General features: G+C 33.7%; 1 protein-coding gene across 1 annotated transcript; it reads left to right on the top strand.

The window, feature by feature from the left end:
• Window positions 1–325: 325 nt before the first annotated feature.
• On the top strand, window positions 326–1718 carry LOC126892574 (membrane-associated tyrosine- and threonine-specific cdc2-inhibitory kinase-like). Its single transcript, XM_050662136.1, has one exon. The coding sequence runs from the start codon at window positions 1272–1274 to the stop codon at window positions 1716–1718; it is 447 nt and encodes a 148-aa protein (XP_050518093.1). The 5' UTR covers window positions 326–1271.
• Window positions 1719–16308: the final 14590 nt, after the last annotated feature.

Below are 16308 nucleotides of genomic sequence, written 5' to 3'. Positions count from 1 at the left end.
TAACATCCTAATACACGGAAAAAACTTTAAACTGGCTGATTTCGGCACAATAGTTGAGATAAGAGAGGTAAGTCAAAACAATTTATTTTACATCCTTTACAGTGGCGGATCCAGAAATTTTTTTGGGGGTCATGGATCTTGAGGGTGATTTAATTACTTTTCTCTGATGCAAGGTCGCTTAGTCTTAACACCCCTAGGATAAGTGGGTTTTTAATTATTTTTTGGATTTTTTGGATGGGCCTAATTTTTTCTGTTTGACAGCTCTCCGTTTTTTTTTAGATTATTGAATTGATACTTATTTTCGTTTGGGGGGGGGGGGGTCATGACCTCGTGACCAAGCTCTGGATCCACCATGATCCTTTAACCAGCGCTCCCTTGTTACGAGTGACTAAAATTTTGTAGTGACTTCTTGTAGTTACGAGTGACTAAAATTAAAAATACTATAAAAAAATCAACCAAAAAGCAAAAAAATTTAAAAAATCACATTCGTTAAAGAAAAGGGTGGGACGAAAGCCGTTTATTCGATGAATACGCGCCACGCTTTTCTTTCACGAATGTGTTAGATTTTTTCAATTTTTTTTTTGATTTTTAGTTGATTTTTTTTTATATTATTTTTAATTTTTGGTCGCTCGTAAGTAAAGAAAAGCGTTTCTTAAAAGTTTTGTTTCATATTTTTAATTTTTTTATAAGATATCTTGATTTAGCTATAAGTTTTTTAAAGTTGAATAAGTTAAAATTTATAAAAGGCATGTTTACAAGATGAAAATGCTTGCCGAGTTAAAATTAATTGAATATTTTATGGATTTTAGTGACGCTCAAAGATGCTGGAAGAGCCGTACCTTTCTCAAATATTTTCGGCAGTTGAAATTTTAGGGGAAGGGTATTTTGGTACTGTGTACAAGGCTCAACACATATCTGAGAACAAGAACTATATCTGAGAACAAGAAAAGGGTGGGTCGAAAACCGTTTATTAGCTGAAGACGCGCCACGCTTTTCTTTCACGAATGTGTTAGATTTTTTCAATTTTTTTTTTGATTTTTAGTTGATTTTTTTTTATATTATTTTTAATTTTTGGTCGCTCGTAAGTAAAGAAAAGCGTTTCTTAAAAGTTTTGTTTCATATTTTTAATTTTTTTATAAGATATCTTGATTTAGCTATAAGTTTTTTAAAGTTGAATAAGTTAAAATTTATAAAAGGCATGTTTACAAGATGAAAATGCTTGCCGAGTTAAAATTAATTGAATATTTTATGGATTTTAGTGACGCTCAAAGATGCTGGAAGATCCGTACCTTTCTCAAATATTTTCGGCAGTTGAAATTTTAGGGGAAGGGTACTTTGGTACTGTGTACAAGGCTCAACACATATCTGACAACAAGAACTACGCCATAAAAAAATTGAAAGCAGATAAAATTTCTGAATCCGAAAAATTCAAAGAAATAAGAAATTTCGAACACGTGGGGTACCACCCCCACATTGTAAATTACATCATGGGATGGGAACAGGAAGCTGACATATACCTCATGATGCAGTTATCCCACACGAGTCTGGTAAACTACGTTAAAATCACCAATGATGTTCCAGAATTCGTCTTTTGGGACTGCATCGGTGATGTATGTCTCGCTTCTATCTACCTGGCAGAAAGACGTTTGGTCCATTACGATATCAAGGAAAATAACATCCTAATACACGGAAAAAACCTGGTACAAAGAAGTGGCTGATTTCGGCACAATAGTTGAGATACGAGAGGTACGTCAAACAATTTATTTGTACATCCTCTACAGTGGCGGATCCAGAAATTTTTTTGGGGGTCATGGATCTTGAGGGTGATTTAATTACTTTTCTCTGATGCAAGGTCGCTTAGTCTTACCACCCCTAGGATAAGTGGCTTTTCAATTATTTTTTGGATTTTTTGGATGGGCCTAATTTTTTCTTGTTTGACAGGTCTCCGTTTTTTTAGGATTAATGAATTCATACTTATTTTCGTTTGGGGAGGGGGTCATGACCCCGTGACCCCTCGCTCTGGATCTACCATGATCCTTTAACCAGCGCTCCCTTGTTACGAGTGACTAAAATTTTGTAGTGACTTCTTGTAGTTACGAGTGACTAAAATTAAAAATACTATAAAAAATCAACCAAAAAGCAAAAAAATTTAAAAAATTGAACACATTCGTTAAAGAAAAGGGTGGGACGAAAGCCGTTTATTCGATGAAGACGCGCCACGCTTTTCTTTCACGAATGTGTTAGATTTTTTCAATTTTTTTTTTGATTTTTAGTTGATTTTTTTTTATATTATTTTTAATTTTTGGTCGCTCGTAAGTAAAGAAAAGCGTTTCTTAAAAGTTTTGTTTCATATTTTTAATTTTTTTATAAGATATCTTGATTTAGCTATAAGTTTTTTAAAGTTGAATAAGTTAAAATTTATAAAAGGCATGTTTACAAGATGAAAATGTTTGCTGAGTTAAAATTAATTGAATATTTTATCTATTTTAGTGACGCTCAAAGATGCTGGAAGAGCCGTACCTTTCTCAAATATTTTCGGCAGTTGAAATTTTAGGGGAAGGGTACTTTGGTACTGTGTACAAGGCTCAACACATATCTGAAAACAAGAACTACGCCATAAAAAAAATTGAAAGCAGATAAAATTTCTGAATCCGAAATATTCAAAGAAATAAGAAATTTCGAACAAGTGGGGTACCACCCCCACATTGTAAATTACATCATGGGATGGGAACAGGAAGCTGACATATACCTCATGATGCAGTTATCCCAGACGAGTCTGGTAAAATACGTTAAAATCGCCAATGATGTTCCAGAATTCGTCTTTTGGGACTGCATCCGTGATGTATGTCTCGCTTCCATCTACCTGGCAGAAAGACATTTGGTCCATTACGATATCAAGGATGATAACATCCTAATACACGGAAAAAACTTTAAACTGGCTGATTTCGGCACAATAGTTGAGATAAGAGAGGTAAGTCAAAACAATTTATTTTACATCCTTTACAGTGGCGGATCCAGAAATTTTTTTGGGGGTCATGGATCTTGAGGGTGATTTAATTACTTTTCTCTGATGCAAGGTCGCTTAGTCTTAACACCCCTAGGATAAGTGGGTTTTTAATTATTTTTTGGATTTTTTGGATGGGCCTAATTTTTTCTGTTTGACAGCTCTCCGTTTTTTTTTTGGTTTTTGAATTGATACTTATTTTCGTTTGGGGGGGGGGTCATGACCTCGTGACCAAGCTCTGGATCCACCATGATCCTTTAACCAGCGCTCCCTTGTTACGAGTGACTAAAATTAAAAATACTATAAAAAAATCAACCAAAAAGCAAAAAAATTTAAAAAATCACATTCGTTAAAGAAAAGGGTGGGACGAAAGCCGTTTATTCGATGAATACGCGCCACGCTTTTCTTTCACGAATGTGTTAGATTTTTTCAATTTTTTTTTTGATTTTTAGTTGATTTTTTTTTATATTATTTTTAATTTTTGGTCGCTCGTAAGTAAAGAAAAGCGTTTCTTAAAAGTTTTGTTTCACATTTTTAATTTTTTTATAAGATATCTTGATTTAGCTATAAGTTTTTTAAAGTTGAATAAGTTAAAATTTATAAAAGGCATGTTTACAATATGAAAATGCTTGCCGAGTTAAAATTAATTGAATATTTTATGGATTTTAGTGACGCTCAAAGATGCTGGAAGAGCCGTACCTTTCTCAAATATTTTCGGCAGTTGAAATTTTAGGGGAAGGGTATTTTGGTACTGTGTACAAGGCTCAACACATATCTGAGAACAAGAACTATATCTGAGAACAAGAAAAGGGTGGGTCGAAAACCGTTTATTAGCTGAAGACGCGCCACGCTTTTCTTTCACGAATGTGTTAGATTTTTTCAATTTTTTTTTTTATTTTTAGTTGATTTTTTTTTATATTATTTTTAATTTTTGGTCGCTCGTAAGTAAAGAAAAGCGTTTCTTAAAAGTTTTGTTTCATATTTTTAATTTTTTTATAAGATATCTTGATTTAGCTATAAGTTTTTTAAAGTTGAATAAGTTAAAATTTATAAAAGGCATGTTTACAAGATGAAAATGCTTGCTGAGTTAAAATTAATTTAATATTTTATGGATTTTAGTGACGCTCAAAGATGCTTGAAGAGCCGTACCTTTCTCAAATATTTTCGGCAGTTGAAATTTTAGGGGAAGGGTACTTTGGTACTGTGTACAAGGCTCAACACATATCTGAGAACAAGAACTACGCCATAAAAAATTGAAACCAGATAAAATTAATGAATCCGAAATATTCAAAGAAATAAGAAATTTGGAACAAGTGGGGTACCACCCCCACATTGTAAATTACATCATGGGATGGGAACAGGAAGCTGACATATACCTCATGATGGAGTTATCCCAGACGAGTCTGGTAAACTACGTTAAAATGACCAATGATGTTCCACTATTCGTCTTTTAGGACTGCATCCGTGATGTATGTCTCGCTTCCATCTACCTGGCAGAAAGACATTTGGTCCATTACGATATCAAGGATGATAACATCCTAATACACGGAAAAAACTTTAAACTGGCTGATTTCGGCACAATAGTTGAGATAAGAGAGGTAAGTCAAAACAATTTATTTTACATCCTTTACAGTGGCGGTTCCAGAAATTTTTTTGGGGGTCATGGATCTTGAGGGTGATTTAATTACTTTTCTCAGATGCAAGGTCGCTTAGTCTTACCACCCCTAGGATAAGTGGGTTTTAAATTATTTTTTGGATTTTTTGGATGGGCCTAATTCTTTTTTGTTTGACAGGTCTCCGTTTTTTTAGGATTATTGAATTCATACTTATTTTCGTTTGGGGGAGGGGGTCATGACCCCGTGACCCCTCGCTCTGGATCTATCATGATCCTTTAACCAACGCTCCCTTGTTACGAGTGACTAAAATTTTGTAGTGACTTCTTGTAGTTACGAGTGACTAAAATTAAAAATACTATAAAAAAATCAACCAAAAAGCAAAAAAATTTAAAAAATCACATTTGTTAAAGAAAAGGGTGGGACGAAAGCCGTTTATTCGATGAAGACGCGCCACGCTTTTCTTTCACGAATGTGTTAGATTTTTTCAATTTTTTTTTGATTTTTAGTTGATTTTTTTTATATTATTTTTAATTCTAGTCACTCATAACTAAAGAAAAGCGTTTCTTAAAAGTTTTGTTTCATATTTTTAATTTTTTTATAAGATATCTTGATTTAGCTATAAGTTTTTTAAAGTTGAATAAGTTAAAATTTATAAAAGGCATGTTTACAAGATGAAAATGCTTGCTGAGTTAAAATTAATTGAATATTTTATGGATTTTAGTGACGCTCAAAGATGCTGGAAGAGCCGTACCTTTCTCAAATATTTTCGGCAGTTGAAATTTTAGGGGAAGGGCACTTTGGTACTGTGTACAAGGCTCAACACATATCTGACAACAAGAACTACGCCATAAAAAAATTGAAAGCAGATAAAATTTCTGAATCCGAAAAATTCAAAGAAATAAATTTCGAACAAGTGGGGTACCACCCCCACCTTGTAAATTACATCATGATATGGGAACAGGAAGCTGATATATACCTAATGATGCAGTTATCCCAGACGAGTCTGGTAAACTACGTTAAAATCACCAATGATGTTCCAGAATTCGTCTTTTGGGACTGCATCCGTGATGTATGTCTCGCTTCGATCTACCTGGCAGAAAGACGTTTGGTCCATTACGATATCAAGGATGATAACATCCTAATACACGGAAAAAACTTTAAACTGGCTGATTTCGGCACAATAGTTGAGATAAGAGAGGTAAGTCAAAACAATTTATTTTACATCCTTTACAGTGGCGGATCCAGAAATTTTTTTGGGGGTCATGGATCTTGAGGGTGATTTAATTACTTTTCTCTGATGCAAGGTCGCTTAGTCTTGCCACCCCTAGGATAAGTGGGTTTTTAATTATTTTTTGGATTTTTTTGATGGGCCTGATTTTTTTTGTTTGACAGCTCTCCGTTTTTTTTTAGATTATTGAATTGATACTTATTTTCGTTTGGGGAAGGGGGGTCATGACCCCGTGACCCCTCGCTCTGGATCCACCATGATCCTTTAACCAGCGCTCCCTTGTTACGAGTGACTAAAATTTTGTAGTGACTTCTTGTAGTTAGAAGTGACTTAAATTAAAAATACTACAAATAAATCAACCAAAAAGCAAAAAAATTTAAAAAATTGAACACATTTGTTAAAGAAAAGGGTGGGACGAACCCGTTTATTCGATGAAGACGCGCCACGCTTTTCTTTCACGAATGAGTTAGATTTTTTCAATTTTTTTTTTATTTTTAGTTGATTTTTTTTATATTATTTTTAATTTTTGGTCACTCGTAACTAAAGAAAAGCGTTTCTTAAAAGTTTTGTTTCATATTTTTAATTTATTTATAAGATATCTTAATTTAGCTATAAGTTTTTTAAAGTTGAATAAGTTAAAATTTATAAAAGGCATGTTTACAAGATGAAAATGCTTGCTGAGTTAAAATTAATTGAATATTTTATGGATTTTAGTGACGCTCAAAGATGCTGGAAGATCCGTACCTTTCTCAAATATTTTCGGCAGTTGAAATTTTAGGGGAAGGGTACTTTGGTACTGTGTACAAGGCTCAACACATATCTGACAACAAGAACTACGCCATAAAAAAATTGAAAGCAGATAAAATTTCTGAATCCGAAAAATTCAAAGAAATAAGAAATTTCGAACACGTGGGGTACCACCCCCACATTGTAAATTACATCATGGGATGGGAACAGGAAGCTGACATATACCTCATGATGCAGTTATCCCACACGAGTCTGGTAAACTACGTTAAAATCACCAATGATGTTCCAGAATTCGTCTTTTGGGACTGCATCCGTGATGTATGTCTCGCTTCTATCTACCTGGCAGAAAGACGTTTGGTCCATTACGATATCAAGGAAAATAACATCCTAATACACGGAAAAAACCTGGTACAAAGAAGTGGCTGATTTCGGCACAATAGTTGAGATACGAGAGGTACGTCAAACAATTTATTTGTACATCCTCTACAGTGGCGGATCCAGAAATTTTTTTGGGGGTCATGGATCTTGAGGGTGATTTAATTACTTTTCTCTGATGCAAGGTCGCTTAGTCTTACCACCCCTAGGATAAGTGGCTTTTCAATTATTTTTTGGATTTTTTGGATGGGCCTAATTTTTTCTTGTTTGACAGGTCTCCGTTTTTTTAGGATTAATGAATTCATACTTATTTTCGTTTGGGGAGGGGGTCATGACCCCGTGACCCCTCGCTCTGGATCTACCATGATCCTTTAACCAGCGCTCCCTTGTTACGAGTGACTAAAATTTTGTAGTGACTTCTTGTAGTTACGAGTGACTAAAATTAAAAATACTATAAAAAATCAACCAAAAAGCAAAAAAATTTAAAAAATTGAACACATTCGTTAAAGAAAAGGGTGGGACGAAAGCCGTTTATTCGATGAAGACGCGCCACGCTTTTCTTTCACGAATGTGTTAGATTTTTTCAATTTTTTTTTTTGATTTTTAGTTGATTTTTTTTTATATTATTTTTAATTTTTGGTCGCTCGTAAGTAAAGAAAAGCGTTTCTTAAAAGTTTTGTTTCATATTTTTAATTTTTTTATAAGATATCTTGATTTAGCTATAAGTTTTTTAAAGTTGAATAAGTTAAAATTTATAAAAGGCATGTTTACAAGATGAAAATGTTTGCTGAGTTAAAATTAATTGAATATTTTATCTATTTTAGAGACGCTCAAAGATGCTGGAAGAGCCGTACCTTTCTCAAATATTTTCGGCAGTTGAAATTTTAGGGGAAGGGTACTTTGGTACTGTGTACAAGGCTCAACACATATCTGAGAACAAGAACTATATCTGAGAACAAGAAAAGGGTGGGTCGAAAACCGTTTATTAGCTGAAGACGCGCCACGCTTTTCTTTCACGAATGTGTTAGATTTTTTCAATTTTTTTTTTGATTTTTAGTTGATTTTTTTTTATATTATTTTTAATTTTTGGTCGCTCGTAAGTAAAGAAAAGCGTTTCTTAAAAGTTTTGTTTCATATTTTTAATTTTTTTATAAGATATCTTGATTTAGCTATAAGTTTTTTAAAGTTGAATAAGTTAAAATTTATAAAAGGCATGTTTACAAGATGAAAATGCTTGCTGAGTTAAAATTAATTGAATATTTTATGGATTTTAGTGACGCTCAAAGATGCTTGAAGAGCCGTACCTTTCTCAAATATTTTCGGCAGTTGAAATTTTAGGGGAAGGGTACTTTGGTACTGTGTACAAGGCTCAACACATATCTGAGAACAAGAACTACGCCATAAAAAATTGAAAGCAGATAAAATTAATGAATCCGAAATATTCAAAGAAATAAGAAATTTGGAACAAGTGGGGTACCACCCCCACATTGTAAATTACATCATGGGATGGGAACAGGAAGCTGACATATACCTCATGATGGAGTTATCCCAGACGAGTCTGGTAAACTACGTTAAAATGACCAATGATGTTCCACTATTCGTCTTTTGGGACTGCATCCGTGATGTATGTCTCGCTTCCATCTACCTGGCAGAAAAACATTTGGTCCATTACGATATCAAGGATGATAACATCCTAATACACGGAAAAAACTTTAAACTGGCTGATTTCGGCACAATAGTTGAGATAAGAGAGGTAAGTCAAAACAATTTATTTTACATCCTTTACAGTGGCGGTTCCAGAAATTTTTTTGGGGGTCATGGATCTTGAGGGTGATTTAATTACTTTTCTCTGATGCAAGGTCGCTTAGTCTTACCACCCCTAGGATAAGTGGGTTTTCAATTATTTTTTGGATTTTTTGGATGGGCCTAATTTTTTCTTGTTTGACAGGTCTCCGTTTTTTTAGGATTAATGAATTCATACTTATTTTCGTTTGGGGAGGGGGTCATGACCCCGTGACCCCTCGCTCTGGATCTACCATGATCCTTTAACCAGCGCTCCCTTGTTACGAGTGACTAAAATTTTGTAGTGACTTCTTGTAGTTACGAGTGACTAAAATTAAAAATACTATAAAAAATCAACCAAAAAGCAAAAAAATTTAAAAAATTGAACACATTCGTTAAAGAAAAGGGTGGGACGAAAGCCGTTTATTCGATGAAGACGCGCCACGCTTTTCTTTCACGAATGTGTTAGATTTTTTCAATTTTTTTTTTGATTTTTAGTTGATTTTTTTTTATATTATTTTTAATTTTTGGTCGCTCGTAAGTAAAGAAAAGCGTTTCTTAAAAGTTTTGTTTCATATTTTTAATTTTTTTATAAGATATCTTGATTTAGCTATAAGTTTTTTAAAGTTGAATAAGTTAAAATTTATAAAAGGCATGTTTACAAGATGAAAATGTTTGCTGAGCTAAAATTAATTGAATATTTTATCTATTTTAGTGACGCTCAAAGATGCTGGAAGAGCCGTACCTTTCTCAAATATTTTCGGCAGTTGAAATTTTAGGGGAAGGGTACTTTGGTACTGTGTACAAGGCTCAACACATATCTGAGAACAAGAACTACGCCATAAAAAAAATTGAAAGCAGATAAAATTTCTGAATCCGAAATATTCAAAGAAATAAGAAATTTCGAACAAGTGGGGTACCACCCCCACATTGTAAATTACATCATGGGATGGGAACAGGAAGCTGACATATACCTCATGATGCAGTTATCCCAGACGAGTCTGGTAAAATACGTTAAAATCGCCAATGATGTTCCAGAATTCGTCTTTTGGGACTGCATCCGTGATGTATGTCTCGCTTCCATCTACCTGGCAGAAAGACATTTGGTCCATTACGATATCAAGGATGATAACATCCTAATACACGGAAAAAACTTTAAACTGGCTGATTTCGGCACAATAGTTGAGATAAGAGAGGTAAGTCAAAACAATTTATTTTACATCCTTTACAGTGGCGGATCCAGAAATTTTTTTGGGGGTCATGGATCTTGAGGGTGATTTAATTACTTTTCTCTGATGCAAGGTCGCTTAGTCTTAACACCCCTAGGATAAGTGGGTTTTTAATTATTTTTTGGATTTTTTGGATGGGCCTAATTTTTTCTGTTTGACAGCTCTCCGTTTTTTTTTAGATTATTGAATTGATACTTATTTTCGTTTGGGGGGGGGGGGGGTCATGACCTCGTGACCAAGCTCTGGATCCACCATGATCCTTTAACCAGCGCTCCCTTGTTACGAGTGACTAAAATTTTGTAGTGACTTCTTGTAGTTACGAGTGACTAAAATTAAAAATACTATAAAAAAATCAACCAAAAAGCAAAAAAATTTAAAAAATCACATTCGTTAAAGAAAAGGGTGGGACGAAAGCCGTTTATTCGATGAATACGCGCCACGCTTTTCTTTCACGAATGTGTTAGATTTTTTCAATTTTTTTTTTGATTTTTAGTTGATTTTTTTTTATATTATTTTTAATTTTTGGTCGCTCGTAAGTAAAGAAAAGCGTTTCTTAAAAGTTTTGTTTCATATTTTTAATTTTTTTATAAGATATCTTGATTTAGCTATAAGTTTTTTAAAGTTGAATAAGTTAAAATTTATAAAAGGCATGTTTACAAGATGAAAATGCTTGCCGAGTTAAAATTAATTGAATATTTTATGGATTTTAGTGACGCTCAAAGATGCTGGAAGAGCCGTACCTTTCTCAAATATTTTCGGCAGTTGAAATTTTAGGGGAAGGGTACTTTGGTACTGTGTACAAGGCTCAACACATATCTGAGAACAAGAACTATATCTGAGAACAAGAAAAGGGTGGGTCGAAAACCGTTTATTAGCTGAAGACGCGCCACGCTTTTCTTTCACGAATGTGTTAGATTTTTTCAATTTTTTTTTTGATTTTTAGTTGATTTTTTTTTATATTATTTTTAATTTTTGGTCGCTCGTAAGTAAAGAAAAGCGTTTCTTAAAAGTTTTGTTTCATATTTTTAATTTTTTTATAAGATATCTTGATTTAGCTATAAGTTTTTTAAAGTTGAATAAGTTAAAATTTATAAAAGGCATGTTTACAAGATGAAAATGCTTGCTGAGTTAAAATTAATTGAATATTTTATGGATTTTAGTGACGCTCAAAGATGCTTGAAGAGCCGTACCTTTCTCAAATATTTTCGGCAGTTGAAATTTTAGGGGAAGGGTACTTTGGTACTGTGTACAAGGCTCAACACATATCTGAGAACAAGAACTACGCCATAAAAAATTGAAAGCAGATAAAATTAATGAATCCGAAATATTCAAAGAAATAAGAAATTTGGAACAAGTGGGGTACCACCCCCACATTGTAAATTACATCATGGGATGGGAACAGGAAGCTGACATATACCTCATGATGGAGTTATCCCAGACGAGTCTGGTAAACTACGTTAAAATGACCAATGATGTTCCACTATTCGTCTTTTGGGACTGCATCCGTGATGTATGTCTCGCTTCCATCTACCTGGCAGAAAAACATTTGGTCCATTACGATATCAAGGATGATAACATCCTAATACACGGAAAAAACTTTAAACTGGCTGATTTCGGCACAATAGTTGAGATAAGAGAGGTAAGTCAAAACAATTTATTTTACATCCTTTACAGTGGCGGTTCCAGAAATTTTTTTGGGGGTCATGGATCTTGAGGGTGATTTAATTACTTTTCTCTGATGCAAGGTCGCTTAGTCTTACCACCCCTAGGATAAGTGGGTTTTCAATTATTTTTTGGATTTTTTGGATGGGCCTAATTTTTTCTTGTTTGACAGGTCTCCGTTTTTTTAGGATTAATGAATTCATACTTATTTTCGTTTGGGGAGGGGGTCATGACCCCGTGACCCCTCGCTCTGGATCTACCATGATCCTTTAACCAGCGCTCCCTTGTTACGAGTGACTAAAATTTTGTAGTGACTTCTTGTAGTTACGAGTGACTAAAATTAAAAATACTATAAAAAATCAACCAAAAAGCAAAAAAATTTAAAAAATTGAACACATTCGTTAAAGAAAAGGGTGGGACGAAAGCCGTTTATTCGATGAAGACGCGCCACGCTTTTCTTTCACGAATGTGTTAGATTTTTTCAATTTTTTTTTTGATTTTTAGTTGATTTTTTTTTATATTATTTTTAATTTTTGGTCGCTCGTAAGTAAAGAAAAGCGTTTCTTAAAAGTTTTGTTTCATATTTTTAATTTTTTTATAAGATATCTTGATTTAGCTATAAGTTTTTTAAAGTTGAATAAGTTAAAATTTATAAAAGGCATGTTTACAAGATGAAAATGTTTGCTGAGCTAAAATTAATTGAATATTTTATCTATTTTAGTGACGCTCAAAGATGCTGGAAGAGCCGTACCTTTCTCAAATATTTTCGGCAGTTGAAATTTTAGGGGAAGGGTACTTTGGTACTGTGTACAAGGCTCAACACATATCTGAGAACAAGAACTACGCCATAAAAAAAATTGAAAGCAGATAAAATTTCTGAATCCGAAATATTCAAAGAAATAAGAAATTTCGAACAAGTGGGGTACCACCCCCACATTGTAAATTACATCATGGGATGGGAACAGGAAGCTGACATATACCTCATGATGCAGTTATCCCAGACGAGTCTGGTAAAATACGTTAAAATCGCCAATGATGTTCCAGAATTCGTCTTTTGGGACTGCATCCGTGATGTATGTCTCGCTTCCATCTACCTGGCAGAAAGACATTTGGTCCATTACGATATCAAGGATGATAACATCCTAATACACGGAAAAAACTTTAAACTGGCTGATTTCGGCACAATAGTTGAGATAAGAGAGGTAAGTCAAAACAATTTATTTTACATCCTTTACAGTGGCGGATCCAGAAATTTTTTTGGGGGTCATGGATCTTGAGGGTGATTTAATTACTTTTCTCTGATGCAAGGTCGCTTAGTCTTAACACCCCTAGGATAAGTGGGTTTTTAATTATTTTTTGGATTTTTTGGATGGGCCTAATTTTTTCTGTTTGACAGCTCTCCGTTTTTTTTTAGATTATTGAATTGATACTTATTTTCGTTTGGGGGGGGGGGGGGGGTCATGACCTCGTGACCAAGCTCTGGATCCACCATGATCCTTTAACCAGCGCTCCCTTGTTACGAGTGACTAAAATTTTGTAGTGACTTCTTGTAGTTACGAGTGACTAAAATTAAAAATACTATAAAAAAATCAACCAAAAAGCAAAAAAATTTAAAAAATCACATTCGTTAAAGAAAAGGGTGGGACGAAAGCCGTTTATTCGATGAATACGCGCCACGCTTTTCTTTCACGAATGTGTTAGATTTTTTCAATTTTTTTTTTGATTTTTAGTTGATTTTTTTTTATATTATTTTTAATTTTTGGTCGCTCGTAAGTAAAGAAAAGCGTTTCTTAAAAGTTTTGTTTCATATTTTTAATTTTTTTATAAGATATCTTGATTTAGCTATAAGTTTTTTAAAGTTGAATAAGTTAAAATTTATAAAAGGCATGTTTACAAGATGAAAATGCTTGCCGAGTTAAAATTAATTGAATATTTTATGGATTTTAGTGACGCTCAAAGATGCTGGAAGAGCCGTACCTTTCTCAAATATTTTCGGCAGTTGAAATTTTAGGGGAAGGGTATTTTGGTACTGTGTACAAGGCTCAACACATATCTGAGAACAAGAACTATATCTGAGAACAAGAAAAGGGTGGGTCGAAAACCGTTTATTAGCTGAAGACGCGCCACGCTTTTCTTTCACGAATGTGTTAGATTTTTTCAATTTTTTTTTTGATTTTTAGTTGATTTTTTTTTATATTATTTTTAATTTTTGGTCGCTCGTAAGTAAAGAAAAGCGTTTCTTAAAAGTTTTGTTTCATATTTTTAATTTTTTTATAAGATATCTTGATTTAGCTATAAGTTTTTTAAAGTTGAATAAGTTAAAATTTATAAAAGGCATGTTTACAAGATGAAAATGCTTGCTGAGTTAAAATTAATTGAATATTTTATGGATTTTAGTGACGCTCAAAGATGCTTGAAGAGCCGTACCTTTCTCAAATATTTTCGGCAGTTGAAATTTTAGGGGAAGGGTACTTTGGTACTGTGTACAAGGCTCAACACATATTTGACCACAAGAACTACGCCATAAAAAAATTGAAAGCAGATAAAATTTCTGAATCCGAAATATTCAAAGAAATAAGAAATTTCGAACAAGTGTGGTACCACCCCCACATTGTAAATTACATCATGGGATGGGAACAGGAAGCTGACATATACCTCATGATGCAGTTATCCCAGACGAGTCTGGTAAACTACGTTAAAATCACCAATGATGTTCCAGAATTCGTCTTTTGGGACTGCATCCGTGATGTATGTCTCGCTTCTATCTACCTGGCAGAAAGACGTTTGGTCCATTACGATATCAAGGATGATAACATCCTAATACACGGAAAAAACCTGGTACAAAGAAGTGGCTGATTTCGGCACAATAGTTGAGATAAGAGAGGTAAGTCAAAACAATTTATTTTTACATCCTTTACAGTTGCGGATCCAGAAATTTTTTTGGGGGTCATGGATCTTGAGGGTGATTTAATTACTTTTCTCTGATGCAAGGTCGCTTAGTCTTACCACCCCTAGGATAAGTGGGTTTTCAATTATTTTTTGGATTTTTTGGATGGGCCTAATTTTTTTTGTTTGACAGCTCTCCGTTTTTTAGGAATATTGAATTGATACTTATTTTCGTTTGGGGGGGGGGGGTCATGACCCCGTGACCCCTCGCTCTGGATCCACCATGATCCTTTAACCAGCGCTCCCTTATTACGAGTGACTAAAATTTTGTAGTGACTTCTTGTAGTTAGAAGTGACTTAAATTAAAAATACTACAAATAAATCAACCAAAAAGCAAAAAAATTTAAAAAATTTAACATATTCGTTAAACAAAAGGGTGGGACGAAAACCGTTTATTCGATGAAGACGCGCCACGCTTCTCTTTCACGAATGTGTTATGAGTTTTTCAATTTTTTTTTTGCTTTTTAGTTGATTTTTTTTATATTATTTTTAATTCTAGTCACTCGTAACTAAAGAAAAGCGTTTATTAATTATTTTGTTTCACATTTTTAATTTTTTATAAGATATCTTGATTTAGCTATAAGTTTTTTAAAGTTGAATAAGTTAAAGTTTATAAAAGGCATGTTTACAAGATGAAAATGCTTGCTGAGTTAAAATTAATTGAATATTTTATGGATTTTAGTGACGCCCAAAGATGCTGGAAGAGCCGTACTTTTCTCAAATATTTTCGGCAGTTGAAATTTTAGGGGAAGGGTACTTTGGTACTGTGTTCAAGGCTCAACACATATCTGACAAGAACTACGCCATAAAAAAATTGAAAGCAGATAAAATTTCTGAATCCGAAAAATTCAAAGAAATAAATTTCGAACAAGTGGGGTACCACCACCACCTTGTAAATTACATCATGATATGGGAACAGGAAGCTGATATATACCTAATGATGCAGTTATCCCAGACGAGTCTGGTAAACTACGTTAAAATCACCAATGATGTTCCAGAATTCGTCTTTTGGGACTGCATCCGTGATGTATGTCTCGCTTCGATCTACCTGGCAGAAAGACGTTTGGTCCATTACGATATCAAGGATGATAACATCCTAATACACGGAAAAAACTTTAAACTGGCTGATTTCGGCATAATAGTTGAGATAAGAGAGGTAAGTCAAAACAATTTATTTTACATCCTTTACAGTGGCGGATCCAGAAATTTTTTTGGGGGTCATGGATCTTGAGGGTGATTTAATTACTTTTCTCTGATGCAAGGTCGCTTAGTCTTGCCACCCCTAGGATAAGTGGGTTTTTAATTATTTTTTGGATTTTTTTGATGGGCCTGATTTTTTTTGTTTGACAGCTCTCCGTTTTTTTTAGATTATTGAATTGATACTTATTTTCGTTTGGGGAAGGGGGGTCATGACCCCGTGACCCCTCGCTCTGGATCCACCATGATCCTTTAACCAGCGCTCCCTTGTTACGAGTGACTAAAATTTTGTAGTGACTTCTTGTAGTTAGAAGTGACTTAAATTAAAAATACTACAAATAAATCAACCAAAAAGCAAAAAAATTTAAAAAATTGAACACATTTGTTAAAGAAAAGGGTGGGACGAAACCGTTTATTCGATGAAGACGCGCCACGCTTTTCTTTCACGAATGAGTTAGATTTTTTCAATTTTTTTTTTATTTTTAGTTGATTTTTTTTTATATTATTTTTAATTTTTGGTCA

The sequence above is a fragment of the Diabrotica virgifera genome, chromosome 9 (assembly GCF_917563875.1).
Source record: "Diabrotica virgifera virgifera chromosome 9, PGI_DIABVI_V3a".
In the NCBI taxonomy this organism is placed as follows: domain Eukaryota; kingdom Metazoa; phylum Arthropoda; class Insecta; order Coleoptera; family Chrysomelidae; genus Diabrotica; species Diabrotica virgifera.
The sequence above is the reverse complement of the archived record's forward strand: the minus strand, read 5'-3'. Positions and strand labels throughout refer to the sequence as shown.